This window comes from Mytilus californianus, unplaced genomic scaffold (genome assembly GCF_021869535.1).
Source record: "Mytilus californianus isolate M0D057914Y unplaced genomic scaffold, xbMytCali1.0.p SCAF_4, whole genome shotgun sequence".
NCBI lineage: Eukaryota > Metazoa > Mollusca > Bivalvia > Mytilida > Mytilidae > Mytilus > Mytilus californianus.
The window spans coordinates 94,386,773-94,407,202 of record NW_026262690.1 but is presented as its reverse complement, the minus strand read 5'-3'; the positions used below and the strand labels follow the sequence as shown (position 1 = coordinate 94,407,202).

Sequence of the window (20,430 nt, the reverse complement as noted above, 5' to 3'; positions counted from 1 at the left end):
TGTTATTTCACATGAAAAAATGCTGGCCATATTTGTTTTTATGTGTGTTGGGGAATTTTGAAAGGAATTGGTCTTCATTGGAATATATGACTTCATCAAGACTTAAGTCCTAATGATTCTATTTTAGACCTAGGTTCCAACAATATAGGACCTAATTCAGACCTTCATTCTAAGTTCTTAGAAAATTAAGATATTAAGTATACATATTGAAACTATAAACCTTAATTAAAAAAAAAAAATAGCAATTAAACTTTTAAGTTATGATTTTATACCTATCTTAAAAGTTAAAGATGGTTAGAATAGATAGATATTTCCATATGACATCAAATTTTTCAACACTTCTGATTTTCTGACTTCTGAGATTTTCTTTGATAGTTACTTGGATATAAGAAGCCCACTGTACCAATTTATGCAGCCAACTTGACTTTATTAGAACCTACAAAAGGATCACCAACATTACCAGAGGTTCCTCTTGTGGATACAAATAAACAAGTAGAGGTCAAGGTTAGTTTACTCATCGGACATGTTGGAAGAAACAAAAAAACTAGCAGAGTTTAAGGTTATGCATTAAAGGATATATCAATAAGACAGCTACCAAACAACACAAAAAACAAAGACTTAACCAAAAATTATTAGTTTAGTGAAATGAAAATTAATCAAGTAAAGGTTAGTTCAGAAATCAGAATTATAGCAATAAAATGAAAACGAACAAAAAGGGTGAAGCGGAAGATACCAAAGGGATAGTCAAATTTATAAGTTGAAAACAAACTGACCATGCAATGGCAAAAACAATAAAATGACCAAAGACAAAGAACAAACTAAAATAAATTTCAGTTGAAGAAATGTTCAGCAGAATTAGAGACCTTTGCAGATTAAGGATTTATTTTGCTCCAACCACTAAGAATTTGTAAATTTCTGGTCTGCTGTCTATAGTGAGATCAAAAGAACGATATTTTTTGTACAATCGAGTTGAATTTGCCTAACTGAAACATTACATGTAACTGTACAAATCACTTCAACCTGTCACCTTCATGGTAGAGTTGGTTGTTACCAAATATGACAACATGCTTTCTGTCTATTGGTCTGTGATAAGGTGTTTGTCAGTTATTTGCTAATGTTTAGTGTATTACCCTAAGCACTTACTTCCTCCACAAATAAAAATAACAAACATGAATTTTTTCAAAGAATAAAAAAGTGACAATAAACCCTCCCAAGTTAACAATGGAAATCCTGTCACTGCTTAGAAGCTGAGTGGTGTTGTATTTTTAACATTTTTATGTCCCCGCCTCACTGAAGGGGGCATTAAGTGTTACCCTTGCCTATTCGTCTGTACTTCCCCAAATTGTATGTCCCTTTGTAACGTTTTATGCCAGCAGGGGCATCATCTGTGTCCCATGGACACAAACTCCCATTTATTTTACTTGACTTATTAATTTAAGCAGCTTTGATGATGCTTTGGATATACAGTCTCAGGTCAAAAGTATAAAACTATTAGAAATTCCTTTTACATGTTGTATTTCATATATGACATATAAAACACATTATTAAAATAAAAATTCTACTGAAGATATTTCTTGTCCAAATTGAATTAATTTTTTTCATTTTATAAAAATACAAAAATGTATGCAGCTTCTTTCAATAATTATAAAATATTTTTTTATGATTTATGTTTACAAGGAAATCACTGTTTTTAAAAAGACAAATATGAATTTCTGCAAGAAAAACATCATATGGCTATAAAGGAATAAATTACATTAAATTTCAATATTTGTATACAAATAATGATTTCTCAGTAAAAATTTCATCAAAATCAGACCTCAAATTAGGTTTTGGCAATGTTTTTAAAAAATGTGTTTTTATATAAAATACTAAGAGGATTTGGTATTGGAGATACAGTTATGACCTAAGACTGTCAAAAGACCCAATTTGAATTTGATTTAATTTAAGGTGTTTCTTTAAGGAATATCATTGTTTCCATGGTTAGTGAATTGTCTAGGCAATCCTTAAGTAGAAACTGAGATCTTGCAACATTGAATACTTCACTAAAATCATTTGATGTTACAAAATTTGTATAATTCTACATAAATATTGACTTTTTAGATATAACTCTAGAAATTATGAATATACATTTATGATGGGAGATAATAAATAAATAAAACAAGCCCTGCAAGTTTTATAGATGATCGATGGTATTTCAAACGAGACGTAGCCCAGAAACATCCTTGACTGTGAAAGACCATTGATAATCTGTTTATTGCTGTTTTCTAAGGCAACATAAATGTGAAGGCTTGTGACGTCTTACATTATCTTTTGCAATATTGGAACGAATATTATCTATTATTGTATTCATGATCATTTAATAACAAAAAATAAACATTACAGAAAAGAATCCTTAAATAAGTGAGCAACTATAGTTGTTTGTTCCAGTATAACCAGAAATGTGGCATTTTCATGCATTTATTATTTCTTTTAATTTGCAGGATTTGCCACCAGTTCAGTTTGATTGGACGTCTAGTGGTTTAACGAATCCTTTAGAAGGTAAGACATACAAATCACATGATCAAAGTCGAAGTTTATCTTACACTTCTCAATTGTTTTTGATAGGATGTCATACTTATTGGCTTAACATTCACACAACCAAAGTCATGGTTACTTATGATGATAAATACACACATTGTAAATGATAGAAAGCACATGTATACTGTAACCTGAGAATTCACAGGTGAAAGAAAAAATTTTTAATAGCAAGATTGAACAAAATAGAAGAGATGATGATTCACAATTGTATTGCTTAAAGGAATGTGTACTTAAAATACTTATATTTATCTACAATGGCAAATTGAAAATTCTCTGAAACATTACAACTTTGAAAAAAAGGTGGATAATTAAAACTCAGGAATTACAAAGAAACCAACAAAATCATGACAAAAAAAAACCCCAACAAACTTGGGAAGAGACAACAGTTTACAAAATATTACCTAAAAAGCTGAAAACTGAGGAACACGAACTCCAAACTCCACCAAAAACCTCGGTAATATCAGGTGCTCCAGAAGTGGAATCATATCTTGCTCCACATGTGGTATCCTTCGTGTTGCTCATGGTAAGCTTAAATTCGGTGTTGAAGTGAAAACAAAACAGTAATGTTTCATGATTGTTGTTTGAGGATACATTAGTTTCAGATGTGAACATGTTTTGATTTTCCTTTCAGTAAACAATAAACTTCAGCATCTGGATTTCCTCAATATAGATGATTCTGAACTTACAGCCAAAAAAGGTATGTACTCTGTTATACACAAACAGTCGCAATACACCATTGAAATCTATTATCTAATAAAAGTCAGACTTTAAAACGAGAATTAACCTTTTGCCATGTGTTTCTATTGCCGTTAATAAACTTTCAGACATTCTGTTGAGACAAACAAATCATTGCTTTGCAGTGTCGACAGTTCAGACAGTTGAAATGTGTTCATGCTTTTAATAAAAATGATAGTTATATCCTTCTCCTTCTACAGAGGAATAGAGGAAATGGCAAGGATTTTTTACGAAATACGAAAAATTTGAAACAATACATTTTTAAATATAAGAATGAAGAGAACAATTTCTGAGGAGGGAGAAAATTCATTAAAATTTTAAGCTTTTTTGCATAAATTTACACCATGGTGGTTAAAGAAATAGTTTAGAAATACTAACAAAATGAAAAGTATAAGATACATGTAGGTAATGAAATTTTTGGAACTGAAATTGATACGCCAAAGAGGATATTACTAAAGTTTTATTTGAATTTGTATTAGACAAATGGGATTGGGGTAACTATTATATGTTGTGTCCTTATCAAATGTTGTTTTTTTAAATTATCAATTCAGTTATAGATTTATAGATTATTGTATAAGAACAGTTATTTAAGTTTATGAATTTCCCACAGTTTATTTATAGACTATCAATGTTTATTAAAAATTGATATGATTACTTTTGGTTTTATGTCTCTTGTACAGAAACGATGCATTCCACTCGAAAATTTCAGCATTTCAGTTTTGTCAAATTCCTTCCATAAATGTTGTCTTCTTAGAACAATTGTAATGTCTATTTTCTGTAATGTCGTCATTTTGTACTTATGTAATATATACCATTTAAAGTTCTATTAATTTTCTCTGATATAAATGAATCATCCATAAGCATGAATAACAGATGATATGTGGTATATGTCAACAAGACAGCAACCCAAATGCACAAATTACTAAAGGACATCTAGAGGGCAACATACAGTATAAACAATGGTCAGCTGTCAATACATTATGTCAAACTCTAAATCAGTTATATGAGTCCAAAAAGCTGTGGATAGATTAAATTTTTTTTAATTAAACTTAAATGGGATACCATTTATTGGGGTTACATTGGTACAGATGAACCATGAATTTGAATGTTCAACAAATTTAAATTTTCTAAAGGCTTGCTGGCAAAGTCATGAAATCAAATATCAACGAAAATGCAAGTTTTGCTCAATTCACAATAATTGGTACCCACAAGAATCCACAGTACCTATTTCCATGTAATACATGAAAATTAGTATTACATAAATAATAATAGATTGTCAGCTTATATCTTCATTGTTTCTGATCAAATAAAGACATGGTTTTGTCAGTTTTTGTTAGGCCTATGAAATATGATTGTTTCTTTTGTATCTGTTGTCACTTTTTTATGCCCCCGACGTAGCAGAGGGGGCATTAAGTTTTACCCTTGTCCGTCTGTACGTACGTCCCAAAATTGGTTCCGTTCTCTAACTTGAGTTTGTCTCAACCAGATGTTATTAAACTTATACACAATGCTTATTACCATCAAATACAGATCAAGTTTGAATTTTGGTAACGTCACTGTAACTGTTCTAGAGTTATGCCCCTTTATACATGGAAAAATTACAAAATTTTAGTTTCCTTTCTCTAACTTAAGTTTGCCTCAACCAAATGTTATGAAACTTATACACAATGCTTATTACCACAAAATACAGATCAAATATGAATTTTGTTGGCGTCACTTTAACCGTTTAGAGTTATGCCCCTTTATATATGGAAAAATTGCAAAATTTTTAGTTTCCGTGCTCTTACTAAAGTTTGCCTCAACCAAATGTTATGAAACCTATACACAATGCTTTTTACCACAAGACACAGATCAAGTAAAAATTTGGGTAGTGTCACTTTTATTGTTTTTGAGTTATGTCCTTTTATAATGTTGTATGCAAGAGGGGGCATCATCTGTGTCCATGGGGACACTCCATTTATTGATACAGAAAATGCAGAAATAAATGATTTTTTTTTTTTTCCAGCTTTTGATGCAGATTTGATACATGGACAGAAACCAGCAATGCAACCGTTACAGAATATTCTTGCCAATTTGAAAGTGACGAAGAAAACAAGACTGGAAGATTTAAGTAATGAAGCTGGTCGGGTTATAAGTCACCTTCCAAACTTATCTTTTATGAAAGCTAAAGTTTTAATGTTTCCACTCAAAACAGAATAACATGTGATACCAAATTGTCAACAGAAAGCTAAAATGTGATAAACAGTGCTTGTTTGTTATACTGCCAATGTTATTATTTTTATGCCCCACCTACGATAGTAGAGGGGCATTATGTTTTTTGGTCTGTGCGTCCGTTCGTTCGTCCGTCCGTCCGTTCGTCCCTCTGTCCCACTTCAAGTTAAAGGTTTTGGTGAAGGTAGTTTTTGATGAAGTTGAAGTCCAATCAACTTGAAACTTAGTACACATGTTCCCTATGATATGATATTTCTAATTTTAATGCCAAACTAGAGTTTTGACCCCAATTTCAATGTCCACTGAACATAGAAAATGATAGTGCGAGTGGGGCATCCATATACTATGGACACATTCTTGTTCTACCTAATTTGTCACTATCCACCTAAATTTGCTTCTTCTAAAATAATTTTATTTCAGAAATTATTTTTTGTGCATTAATAATTGCAATTGTTAAACAATAGACACTTATTAATTATGGCAATTTTAGGAAATGCTGCAAATAATAGTATCAAAATTTAAAATGTGAGTTTTTATTTTTGCAAACAAACTCTGTTGCAATTTTGGCAACAATGAAAACATTGCAATAATTTCTGAGTTTACTGTATATGATTTCTGTGTAAACTTCTTTCAGAATCTAATGCATTTTGGGTAATAATTAGAAAAACGTACACCTGTCAACTTTATATTTGTTCCGCCTAACAGAAGTTCCTCAGGAAACTTTGTTATAAGTAATGCTATAATATCTGTTCCTGGTGGAATAAATATTCTATACCATTTATTCCGTTAGGAACAAATACTGTAATATTTGTTCCAGTTGAAAGAATATTACATAGATTTTCTTTCATTTGAAGCTTCTACTATGAAGGAACTTATATTTCATGCCACACCAAAACGTTGTGATTTGTTCGAAATGTCCTGGTCAATGAAAATTCAACCCAATGCTGCGACATTATTTTCAATTTGGGCTACAACCAATGAAAACACAATAATCCTTTAGATTCTGAAACGTTGAATTACTACACATGTTAGACCAAGATATTTATTGGTCAATAAAGTGGCTTTAGAGCAGATAAGCACTGTTATGTAACTAAAAGAAATTGATTTAAGAATATATATTAGTGAAAAAAATGTTGTACTAATTTAAATCTAATATGATTCCAATAAATGTATATATATATTTCTGAGAAATGTTTTTAAATTCCATTATCATTAATAACAAACATTTGTAGTTTTATGTATTTGACATAAACTCAATTCCAGCCATTTGTTATTGTCATTTTGTTTTGATATGTATAATTAATACACAACTTGGGAGAATTTAAACTTTACAATTAATATCATACTTGGGAGAAATTGAACTGGTAGAGAAATATTGGTGCAAATTGTTTAAATGTCCATTTATATGTATATTGTGTTCATTTCTGTGTTCTATCATATGTTGATTACTTCTGTTTAAGGGAGCTACCATTTGATTTTTATGGGGGGCTAGGATGAAAAATTTTGTCCTGCATTTTTTTTTAGTTGTAATCTCTGTCCTGCCTTTTTATTTTTCACTCTATTCGGTCCTGCCTTTCTATTTTTCACTCTATTCGGTCCTGCCTTTTTTTTAAAAGTTTATCCTGACTTTTTTTTACCTAAATTGTCATCCTGACTTTTTTTTTTCGGCAAGTGTCTCATTCTGCCTTTTTTTTTACTCAAAACTCCTGTCCTGCCTATTTTTTTCAAATTTCATCCTAGCCCCCCCATAAAAATCAAATGGTAGCTCCCTAAAGTCGTAATACAAGTAAGTCATTTAATTACCGGTAACCTGTTTTCATTCTTGGAATGATTTATTATTAATATCATTCATCAATATTTGCAAACAATAGTGTGCAAAAGGCACATGTTTAACAATCTTTTTGTTCAGCCAAATTTATCAATGGGAGAAATTTAAAGTTCCCATTGAATGATCTCAATAGATAACTATAGCTATTGAATTTATTCAATGGGACAGTTCATTTTGCAAAATGATCAGGTAAACACCAACTGATCTTGGGGAAAGGTTTTATTTCCTTCTCAATAATCAAGTTGATAGTCTGTCAGACATTCCTGATTCTTGCTCACATGTTGATCTCAGAGGTACTGTTACATAATCACTGATACAGTTTTCACATATAAAATTCTAAAATTATTTCATATAGATACCTTAAATTTGAGAGGAAAGATTTTCACTGGTTTTGCTTTAGAAGTGTTTTCTTTGAAATGATTTTTGGATTGTGTTTTCTTGTTTGTAATTTCTAAATTTTGTTGGATATTTTTCTTCTATGAAACTATGAAATAATTGAAAATTAAACAACAGCATTGTTTTCTACTCTAAAGGTACATTTTCATAAGGACGATATTTGGAGGTAATTCTTGAGCCAAAATTCAGAAACCAAATAATATGCTCATGATCATCTTTTTGACATTGTTTTGGAATTGAGAACTTTAAATTATGTGGTTATCTTGATTTTTCATATAAAATAAATGGAATTAAATAAAAGTATGAAAAACATAATGTTGAATAACAAATTTTTTACTTAATTTGTTGATGACTCTAAAAATTTAAATAAAATAGTTATCCCTCTTGTGACATTCTTTTGTGAAAAATGGCTGTGTTTCCCTCATGGCTTAACTTTTCGTTATTAAACATCATTCTGTATATCCTTGTTGATTTCATAAAATGAACCTAAAAAAATTATTTATGTGGGCTCCATGAACTCATTGTACTTGTTTTGATTTTGTTTTTCTTGTATAATTAATTATTAGTATAGCTTTTAATGTTAATGATGTATATATTGTTGTAGCAATAATTTATTCGTGTTAAATGTAGTGTCACAAATCTTCAATTACTTGGGTTCCCTGGAATCATTTCATCATTATTTTATTGTCTTCAAAATGTTTGTAATACTGTAAAATGGTTTATTTTTTCGCAGAGTTAAAATTTTACTATTTTTTGAGCCAAACATGTTCATGGGGTTAATTTTCCTATTTATTCTGCTCCTATTTGTAATCTCTCATAAAGATCAAATTCATGAGGGGGACTGATTTTTAAATTTTACCTTTAAATCTGAATTACCAAAAATATACCCTGGCAAAAATTTGCCACTTTACAGTACTCATGTCTTGAAGTTAGTGGCATCGTGGCTTTTAAGGCTGCCCTTGTGCAGAAATTTAGCATTATATAAGAGTATATGGTCAGTAATTGAATTACAAATGTACAAAGAAATTTACTGCTCTATCTGGCAAAAGATAAAACTGTGTTTAAATAGTTATGAAGATTAATATGGTCACAAGCTACCTTTTGCGTTACATTTACATGAAAATTATTAATTTAATAGGTGAAAAATTGTAGTGTAACAATTTGTTGTCAGTGTGACAATTTGATACATGATGTCATGTTTAAGCAGAATTTTTTGGAAATCCTTATGCATAATTTAATAGTTTGTTCGAAAATTCTGGCAAAAAACATGGCATCTGAAAATCTAAATCTTTGCAAGATGGATGGCAAAATTACCTGGATAAAAGGTGTATGAAATATACTATGGCTTCTTTTGAAAAGTCTACTGTGCAGCAATGCTGGAGCTAGAAAAATAATTGAATTTGAACCCTTACAGCCTGACAGTTGGTTTTTATTAGGGGTTGGCAGTAAGGCAAAAATGTCATTTTAGGATAAGATTTAAAGGACAAGGCCAAAGACCAAGTTTTAACCATGTCTTTTTTGCGTCATGATAGAAATTCAGATGATTTTACTTGGCCTTGACATTGCTTGCATCTGTATAACATACAATTCTTAAGAAGAAAAAAATCATGTTCCTTGATAAATATTTTCACGTATCTTGCACTTATTTCAGTATACTATCATGTTTAAATCAAAATATCTTCATTTTATAATTCATGATTTCAGGGTTTGAAATTTCATTCTTTTAATGCTGTGCTTATATTTTTTTGAATTGTTTTTTTTAGTGGCAACATCTTTTAAGATTGGGGTAATATTCTGATAGTATATTTAGACTGAATCCAGCAGCAAGTGCTAGACATTAATATTTATTCATATATGCATGCTTCATTTAAAATGATCTCAAAAGTATCTCAGAAGTATTTTGGGGCTGCACCAGAAAACAGTTCTCCTTGTGGATAGAACTCGTACAGATTTTAAGGGTATCACTCATGACATATTACATCAATCACAAAGTTGTAATTTAAATGAATTGATTTGACTAAAATTTAAAATTGAACTATGAGGGGGTTGTGGTATGCTAAATATTCAAATTGATAATTGGGATAGAGCCAGTGGAATTTTAAAGATAGGTTATTTGCAATGGGGAGGTTGTATTAAATTTTTTCCCTGCAGTCTACTTGCTACCTTGTAAAATATCTTCCAATTTATTGAAATATTGTCAATCTTCAACATCTTTAATTTTCTGTGGATTCATTTATTTTTATGGATACGTGGATAACAATTATAGTGGATTGAGAAAAAATTGTATTTTCATGGATATTTAATTTCATGGTTTTGCCAAAAACTGCATACAAACCAAAGAAAATTTGCACTTTGCTGATTATTTAAATTCATGGTTCACATTTACTAATGGATATCCAAAGAACAGTAATAAATCCATAGAAATCAACATCCTCCCCAGTGAAAATATGTTTCAGAGGTAATAGCGGAAAATAAACATTTAGTTTTCTGGAATAATCACGAAAACACAAACAGATCTGAAAATTTTAATTTTACACATATTAAGGTTGTGGATGCTTGCATTATCAGGTATATGCATATCTATTTCTTCTACTATTCATTGTACAAAAATTATATTTTAAGTGATGAGTACATTATTAATTTGTTTATATGTATTTTTTTGCTGCTTGTATTTAGCTTCAATCTACTACATTTGTATTTACAGAGGCATTATTTAAGTAATAGCATTTATCCTGCAATCAGCCAAGTATTGTACAAATAACAGGTACACAAATAAATTTTTGCTTTATTTGTACTTGTACAAATAAAGTCTCCTGTTACCCTCTTCATGTTGAGCAAGCGGTAATGTGGATATTTCTTTTTGCGTACCAGTTCATTTTGGGGTCCTCTTCGCGGTCCGCGTTTAAACTATGTCGATTTCTTTGAAAAATTTAGACGACGAGTTTAGATTTTAACTAAAGTTTCAAGTGTTGGGTGTAAATTTCAGGATAAAAACAATATATGTACATTTTCGGAAAATATAAAATTTATTTGTACTCGCTGCGAAACAGGAGAAAAGCTCGGCGAGCCTCGCTTTTCGTCCTGTTTCTAAAGCTCATACAAATAAATTTTATATTTTCCGACAATGTACATATATTGTATATTTCCTCTTCTGTAAGGGGCAAATGCTCATTAAAGGCTCTCTAATAATTGTTTCAGTACCATTTGACTAAATTAAAACAAACCTAGATGAAATGGTCATTTTGACAATCTTGATAAAATTAAAAGAAGAATGTGTATAAGGACACTTATGCCCCTAGCCTCAAGCTTCAAACAAACAAAAATGGGAGGGACGGCCAAGGTTAACACTAAATGCCCCCATCGCCTACGGCAGAGGCATAAAAAACAATGATTTAAATAACGCCAGCTCTCTTTTTATACGACCGCAAAAATATTTTTGTGGTCGTATATTGGTATGACATTGGCTTGGTAGTCCGAAGACACATTAGTTTTCGCACTCTAACTTTAGTTTAAGTGAATGGATCTCAATGAAATTTTACCATAAGGTTCAATACCACAAAAGGAAGGTGGGTACCAACAGTTAAGGAATTAGGGGCCAAAATAGGCCAAAAATAAGCATTTTTGTAACTTCCAGACATAACTTGTGTGTAAGTGTATGGATCTCTCTGACATTGTACCACAAGGTTCCATATCACAAAGGGAAAGCTGGATTGAGTTTGGGGGTAATTGACCAAAAAGCTTAGGAAGAAGGGGCCAAAAAGGGGCCAAAAATAAGCATTTTTCTAGTTTCCAGACAATAACGTGTGTTCAAGTGTATGGATCTCTCTGAAATTGTACTGCAGGGTACCATACCACAAAGGGAAGGCTGGGATTAATTTTGGGGGTAATTCCCTCAAAATTTTAGGAATTAGGGGCCATAAAAGGGCAAAAAAAACAGCATTTTTCTAGTTTCAGGACAATAACTTGTGTGTAAGTGTATGGACCTGTATGAAATTGTACTGCAAGGTTCCATATCACAAAGGGAAAGCTGGGTTTGAGTTTGGGGGTAATTGCCCTAAACGTTTAGGAATTTGGGGCAAAAAAAACAAGCATTTTTCTAGTTTCCAGACAATAACTTGTGTTCAAGTGTATGGATCTCTCTGAAATTGTTCTGCAAGGTACCATACCACAAAGGGAAGGCTGGGATTGAGTTTGGGGGTGATGAATCATAAGGGGGTTCCAAAAATTTTTGGGGGGGGATTTTTTTTTCCTTTTTTTTCTTTAGAATTTTCCATTTTAAATTGTTTATTTCTGATTTATATATAAAAGCAAATAATAATGATATGGTTTGAATAGGTAAATTAAAAAATTTTAAGTTCTTAGACCACTTTCATTCTGTGTCAGAAACCTATGCTGTGTCAAATATTTAATTACAATCCAAATTCAGTGCTGTATCAAGCTTGAATGTTGTGTCCATACTTGCCCCAACTGTTCAGGGTTCGACCTCTGCGGTCGTATCAAGCTGCGCCCCAGCAGAGCATTTTATTCAATTATATTCTTTTTTTTGACTGATTTTATGGATAGTTTTGTACTGTGGATTCATCTATTTTCTTGGGTACCAGATCTTGGGTACCAGATGTTACTGGCTTTACTAATATTATAGCCAAAAATTAATTTCAATTATTTTTTAAATATTTTATCTGATACAAATAGATAACATTTAATGTTTGTCAATTAGAATGAACCAAAATGAAATGCTGTAAACTTAGAAAATGTTTTTTTGTAATATAGATAATTGAAAATGTTTAGCAAAGCTAAATTTATTAATGAGATTAAGACATTTTTAGTTGAAGGTTACATGTGCACACTTGAGACATGTATGTTTATTATGATGAGTATAGCATTAGGAACATTAAACTCTGTCAAAAAAAAATGGGCTGTAGGTCATAAAACTTTACTCAGTACTCCGAGTACCAAATTTGTACTCGAAACACCAAATCCAGTATTTTGATTGGTTGATTTCTGAGTATCATAATCATGCTCGAAATTTTTATGACAGCAATGCATGGTGTTTACTGTCTGTGTAGATCCATATTTTTTCTTTGAAACCAATTTAGGTTGATGGAAGAAAACTTAAGTTATTGTGGATACTTGATTTCATTGTTTTTGTCAAGCCTGCAACTTTTATCGCAAAAGCGAGACATAGCGATCCTACATTACGGCGGCGATGGCCACGGCTTCCACAAATATTCACTCTGTGGTTAAAGTTTTTGAAATTTTAATAACTTTCTTAAACTATCCTGGATTTTTACCTAACTTTGACAGAAGCTTGTTTATGATCATAAGAAAGTATCCAGAAGTAAATTTTGTAAAAAAAAATCCTGTTTATCCGTATTTTACTGATAAATGGACTTAGTTTTTCAGCCAGTTAACATTACATCCACTCTGTGGTTAAAGTTTTAAAAATTTTAATAACTTTCTTAAACTCTCTTGGATTTGTACCAAACTTGGACAGAAGCTTGTTTATGATCAAGAGCTAATATCTAGAAGGAAATTTTGTAAAAATTTATTTCCTGATTTTTCGTATATTATTCATAAATGGACTTAGTTTTTCTTCCAGTTAACATTACATACAGTCTGCAGTTAAAAGATTTTAAAACATTTATTAGATTCACAAACCATCTTGGATTTTTACCAAACTTGGACAGAAGCTTCTTACAATCAAAAGATAGTATTAGAGGAAAATTTTTAATAATTTTTTCCCCAATTTTGTTGAGCCTGCGAGACACTGGGTTCCGTGAAACCCTTACAAATTTTTTTAAAACAAATTCTGCTTTTATGCCTATATGAAATTTGCATATTGTTGCACTCAAAAATTTGGTTCATCTATACCCATGAAATCCATTTAAAAGTAGTATCCCATGAATAATTATGAATTCCACAGTACAATATAATTATATCAAAAGGGATAATATATAGTATATCTATGAAGAGGAAAAGCTAACCCGCACGTAACAAATTATTTCCTTTGATCTTAGATATTTTTATTATGATTTTTTGAAATTTATTAACACTAATTTCCCAGGAGGTAAAGTTTCCGACAAAAATAAAAGACACATAAATACTAATTGAAGTCAATTTGTTTTGCTTACACTCATCTACCTTTATTACCCTTAGGACCACAAATGCAATTTTCCTCAGTTTAAAAGTGCACCAAACTTACATTTGATCAGAGTTGATAAAAAATTGAGACTTAATTTTTTATGATTCGTGATTTATGGTAGGGCCTGAGGTGTCTAAAAACTTGTGATTTATATACATTCAAATGGTATATACTGATTATATGTGCATTGATTGACTAGGGATAACACTTATCCTGTACACATTAATCTCAAGTTTCAGAAATGCACTGAAAAAAAAAAACTTTTACGAAAAGCCAAGCTGATAGATCCCCACAAATTAGCTTCCATTAGATTTTTTCAGACCTTTTATAATTTCTGTGAAACCTAATTGGTAAAAAGAAAAATTTGCAATAAAAAATTTCTTAAGTACAAATTTAAGACAAAAGTTTATGGATTATAAAATGAACTTCAGTAAAGAGATATTTATCCCTGTTAATAGAATGTACTCAAGTTTGATGGTATAAATAGTCTATTGTTGTATGCTAGGTTTTGTATCTCCAGCTTGGAAACATGTTTCTTTTGTTTTCAATATTATCAGTTCATTGAAAAGAAATCTTTAGACATAAAAGGTAATAAAAGTAACAGTATTCAAGCATTTAATTCAAATATGTAAAAAAACAGTCAAAAAAGACAAGGAATACCTACCAAGTAACATTACAAACTGATGATGAATTGTTCGGATTATTTGCCAATATACAAACAGAGAATATACTGTTTAAATTTCTCATCAGTAGATTCTAAATCTTAGCATCAATCATTTATGTATAACAAAGGATAATTGTTAAGTTTTTTTTGACATTTTACTGATTTGTACATTCCATTTGTTTATTTATTGTGTAATGGTATCATGTTACTAAAAGTGCAATTTATAGAGGATTAGTCATATATGTATACAGAAAAATAAATAATAGATTAAAGCTGTGTTCATTTTTTCTTCTTCAAATAATAATCGCCATAGTTGTATGATTCAAAGTTTAAGACTTTTATATTGGTACATGTCTGATGTCATCTGTATAATGGTGAGAAATATTGAGAAGTTATCTACCCTTGAGAGGTCTGACTATCCTTTGATTGCTATTTACATATATACAGACTTGGTTTTTGTCTCGCCTTGATGGAGTCAAAAAGCGAGACATAGGTATGCTGTTTCCAGCGTTGGCGTCAACAATGTATAAGTTTGTGATTAGGTCTAGTTCATGGTGACCCACTAGTGGTAGGTCAATGATATTTGGTGTGCAGTTGTATTAGCATTGGCACATCTCATTACCGTGGAGATTATTTGGCCCCGCCCCCTCAGTCAAGGTCTGATGACTTTTAAACTTTGCTTATTTTACATGTATCAGTTTGTGATTAGGTCACTTAATGGGGAACCAATAGTGGTAGGTCAATGGTATTTGGTATGCAGTTGTATAAGCATTAGCACATCTCATTTCTATGGAGAATATTTGGTCCCTACCCTCAGTCATGGTCTATTGACTTAGAAACTTTTGCTTAGTTTACATGTATTAGATTGTGATTAGGTCAGTTTAAGATGAACCACTAATGTTAAGTCAATGATATTTGGTATGCAAATGTATTGGCATTTGCAAGTTTCATTTCCATGGAGATTATATAACCCCACCCCCTAATTATGGTTCACTGACTTTGAAACTTTTACATAGTTTACAAGTTAATGTTTGTGTTTAGGTTTGTTTAAAGGGAACGACTTATGAAAAGTCAATGGTATTTGGTTTGCAGTTGTATTAGCATTGGCACGTCTCATTTCCATGGAGATTGTTTAGCCCTGTACCTTCAGTCATGGTTCATTGACTTTGAATATTTGAATAACTTGCATGTTAAAGTATTGCTATTTTAATTTCAACATTTGCATTATCAAGATAAAAAATAGGCGAGACATATCTCTGTGTTAACAGTTTATCCTACCTTATTTGTCAGGAAATTGTAAAGTAAATGATAACATCTTCACAGCACAAGGCAATGATAGAATAAACTTCATGAGATAAGCTTGATAGCTATATGATGCTAGTTCAAATCAGAATTGACGCCCTTGAGTGTCTTCCCGGGGGAAGTCAAACCAGACTTGAACTTTCTTATTTGCTGCTTCTTGCCTAAAGCCTGTGGCTTTTATGTCAGAGCCAGAACAAATACTGGTCGGCTCAGAGTTCCGTAGTAATGATTGGTATCTGTGTAGGCAACTAGCACATTAAAAAACCTGCTCAATATATTGTCCTTGGGCAAAGCATGAAGTTTTGTTTTATCCCTGCTTCAGTAGAATGGTAATGGCACAATTCCATAACAAATTAAGGCTTACAAACAAAACCTCATAGGTACCAAAGTTATATGGATTAAAAAGGAATGAAAGGGACTATTATATTCCCTTTCCCAAGTGTTATGGAAATTTGGTCTGTTTCACAGGTGACAATTGCTCTGTTCTGATTAAAAAGGAAGGAAAGGGACTATTATGTTCCCCTTACCAAGTGTTGTGGAAATTTGGTGACAATTGTTCTGTTCTGATTAAAAAAGAAGGAAAGAGACTATTATGTTCCCTTTACCAAGTGTTATGGAAATTTGGTCTGTTTCACGGGTGACAGTTGTTCTGTTCTATTAGTCAAACCCACAAACCAAGACTTTTTCCTTTATCTTTCACATCACTGATTGTTATTCATTTCTGGATTTTCACTTATCAAGTGCAAATAAACTATGCCACTTCTTTAAGCTCACCTGACCCACAGGCCAATGTGAGCTATTGTCATCACTTGGCATCTTCTGTCTTTGTCATTGTCATTGACTATTTCAACGATCTAAAACTACTTAACTAATTTCAACCAAACTTGGGCTGAATGATCCTTATGGTATGCAATTGAAATAAAATTGAGAATGGAAATGGGGAATATGTCAAAGAGACAACAACCCGACCAAAGAGCAGACAACAGAAAAAGAGCAGAAAGTTTGTGTTTTATTACAGACAAAGAGCAGAAAGTTTGTGTTTTATTACAGACAAAGAGCAGAAAGTTTGTGTTTTAGTTTCCTTTCTCTAACTTAAGTTTGCCTCAACCAAATGTTATGAAACTTATACACAATGCTTATTACCAAAAAACACAGATCAAGTTTGAATTTTAGTGGCGTCACTTTAACCGTTCTAGAGTTATGCTCCTTTATAAATGGAAAAATTGCAAAATTTTTAGTTTCCGTTCTCTAACTTAAGTTTGCCTCAACCAAATGTTATGAAACTTATACACAATGCTTATTACCACAAAACACAGATCAAGTTTGAATTTTCCAAAATCCCAGATTTTGGTTTTCCATAATGCCCTTTTTGGAGCAATCTAGAGCTGTCTTCCTGTCTTGTTTGTTCTTCAGTATGTACAGAACTTATGAATAAACACATATTTGCCTTACCTATACTTTATTGGTCCAGATTCTTACTACAACCTCAAGAAACAATGTCATTTAAGGCTTTTGTGAAAAAAAATAGGAACAAAACCACCAAAGGTCACAAAGCACTCCTGGATGAATATGAAAATAAATGCCTTCAATGCTTAAAGCAACTCACGTTTAGTTAACAGAACTCTAAACTTAACTGAACACAAAATCAACAGAACACAAAACCCAAAGCAGGGAATCTTCATATCAGACACAGAGTGTGATACAATTGATGAACAATTGTTAATTGTTGAACAAGCATGACCAATAATGATTCCACACTTCAACAGACAGAAGTAACAATATGCCAGTTGGAAACATTATAAGTGATGCTTGTTCACCAGTTTCTTTTTCACCATCAACAAATTTTCAAAGTCAACTGTATCAACACTTTGTGTCTCTTTCTGATATGCATACAATGGAAGTGTTCCTGCTTTGAATTTTGTGTTCTGTTGTCTAAAAAAGAGTTGTTTTACGCTTTGCAGATATTTCTTCCAATAATCATCCAAGAGTGTTCTACCAGCTTGAGTGATTTTGATTTCTTTGATTTTTACGCATTTTCACAACTGCCTTAAAAGGCACCAATCCTTCAAGGCGTTCGTAGTAAGAATCTGGATTCGTGAAGTATAGATATGGCAAAGATGCGTTTTTTTTCATAAGTTCTGTACATACTGAAGAGAACGAAACAGCAAATTCAAGTGTATCTGGAGTAACGACTCTGTCTCGCATCAAGGAAAAAAAGTTTTCAACCATCTTTGTTGATATAACTTCATGCTTAATTTCATGAACAATAACGGGATAGTGTTCAATTAAGGACTGTGAGCCACCAAGAAGCATTTTAATGCTATCCTGAAACACTCTCGAGACACAACCTTGTGGTCCTTGAACAACTGGTGTAAGCTTATATGATGCCTTAACATTTTGTGATGCTTTAGAAAAGAAACCATCAACATTCTTCAATTTATTCAAACTTTCAGGCAATGTACATCCCACTTCGGTATGCACCTTAAAACAGTCATATAAATCACCAACTGCAGTTAGAAACTTAACCATACCCTTTGTTGGTGTTACCATCAAAACTGAGGATTCACCAGAATCGCAAACATACAATGTTTTACCTTCTGCAGCAATACCTGATGGTTGGGTAAAGGATGATGCCAAACAGGGTCCATATTTCCGACTAGTTTGACCAGATCCTGCAACAACAGAAATATCCCTTTTTTCATCAATACATTTCAATTGCCTGGACTTTGTATCAGTAAAATATATGCAGCCTTGTCGAAGTGAAATGGAATGTGGAATACATGTGTCTAATTTGATAAAAATGACATCGGTTTCAAAAGTCTGCAAGTTGATGCTAGATATCCCTCCATTTCTATCGATGTCAATTTAAGTTGCAAGTAAGATGATCTAATATGCATTTTAAGGATGGGACCATCATAATGAGATTTGAGTGTTGACCCTACTTGACATACAGAGCTTGATTTAAACATGTTATTTTAAAGGATATATCACAAGGCAAATGCCTGCAGCAAGACACGCAACCCTACTCTGACACATTATTCTGACTCCTGACCACTATCCAGGCCGTACCTTGACCTATAATGGTTTACTTTTATAAATTGTAACTTGGATGGAGATTTGTCTCATTGGCACTCATACCACATCTTCCTATATCTATGATTTTACTCCTTAATGAATTGTGTCTAGCAATGAAGCAGCAAATATCAAATTTAAATATGTTGTATTCGACTCCATAACTGGGGACACCACCGATCAGACACACCAAGACCATTCATGCATTTTCACCATTCTTTTTTTTTCTTTTTTTGTGGGTTTTTCCAACATCCCACATCCTTCTTTTTTTTTCCCTTCTTTTTCCCAGATCCCACTTTTTTTACCCCCTATATCCCACATCTCAAAAGTGTGTCACCCCCCTCTTTTGAGTCCTTATTTAGTATTGGTACATGTTTTTTCATCACTGAATGTTAAATTTTTTGTTCAGTTAAATCAATCAGTGAGTGATAGATTTCTCTTGGAATAAATTTAAAGGTCCCATTGAATAAACTCCACAGAGAACAATAGCTATTGTATTTATTTGATGGGAAAAAAAGAACTTGCAAAAGTTTATATCGACAGGTAACTTTAAAGTGAATCTGTGAAAAAGTATCATTTCCTTCGCAATAAAGGTCTGCTTTTTCACCAGCCCAGTAGCTTGTCCGGCGTTGGCTATATTTTTTTGTCCTTTTTGATTTATAGCTCTTCATCTTTTTAATAAGCTTTGAATTTTTAAATATTTTGGCCTCGAGCATCACTGAAGAGACATTGATTGTCGAAATGCGCATCTGGTGCAGAAAAATTGGTACCGTTTATGTTATTATTCCACAGCGTTCATCTGGCTTTGACCTCATTTTAATGGTTCATCGATATATTGCAAGTTTAGTTATCCGGTGAGTCAGTTTCTCAATTATTAGAAGTGATGGGTCAACTATAGTTGGTGTAAATTTTGGTTGTTATGGGTGCATGTCCGTCCGTCAAGATTTATCTGACCTTGACTTCATTTTCATGGTTCATTGGCCAATGTTAAGTTTTTTGTGATAAGTTTTATTTCTCATATACTATAATCAATAGGTCAACTATATTTGTGTATAGAATGGTTGTAAATGAGAAATGACCACCATATAGAAACCTTTTCTCATGGTGATGGATTAACGTCAAGATTTTGTGGAATTCTTTTTTATGGAAAGTAATGGTTAAACATGTATGGTTTTGTAGAACGATTGCAGATCCACATGTCTGTCTGGCAGGTCTCATTGATCTTGACCTTATTCTTACGGTTCAGTGATTAGCGTTAACTTTTTGGTATTTACTTTAGATTTTCAACTGTAAGTTGCAGGTCAACTATATTTATTGCCAGTATAGGACCATTGCAAAGTGTACATGTTCATGTAAATCTGGCATAGAGTTCATTCAACTCGACCTAATTGTATGATCATCATTTATTATTAATAATGGCAAGTTTTTATGATACCTGCAGTAATATATTGATGTCAAAGACTTTTAACTTTGAATTCAGTCTAAATCAGCTAAGCAGGCGAG

The 20,430-nt window shown here is 32.0% G+C and overlaps 1 protein-coding gene across 2 annotated transcripts in view; it reads left to right on the top strand.

Moving 5' to 3' along the window:
* LOC127698854 (aftiphilin-like) overlaps window positions 1-20,430 on the top strand; it is a 538,231-nt gene that overhangs the window by 20,554 nt on the left and 497,247 nt on the right. The window contains exons 5-8 of one of the 2 annotated variants that reach the window (XR_007980971.1): window positions 376-504; window positions 2,481-2,538; window positions 3,209-3,274; window positions 5,318-11,313. Coding sequence is in view for 1 of the 2 variants with exons in the window: in XM_052202550.1 (XP_052058510.1) it covers window positions 376-504; window positions 2,481-2,538; window positions 3,209-3,274; window positions 5,318-5,511 (447 nt within the window). In the remaining variant the exon portion in view is untranslated. Of the gene's footprint in view, window positions 1-375; window positions 505-2,480; window positions 2,539-3,208; window positions 3,275-5,317; window positions 14,826-20,430 lie in introns of those variants that run through there. The other variant, XM_052202550.1, reaches the window with a different exon arrangement.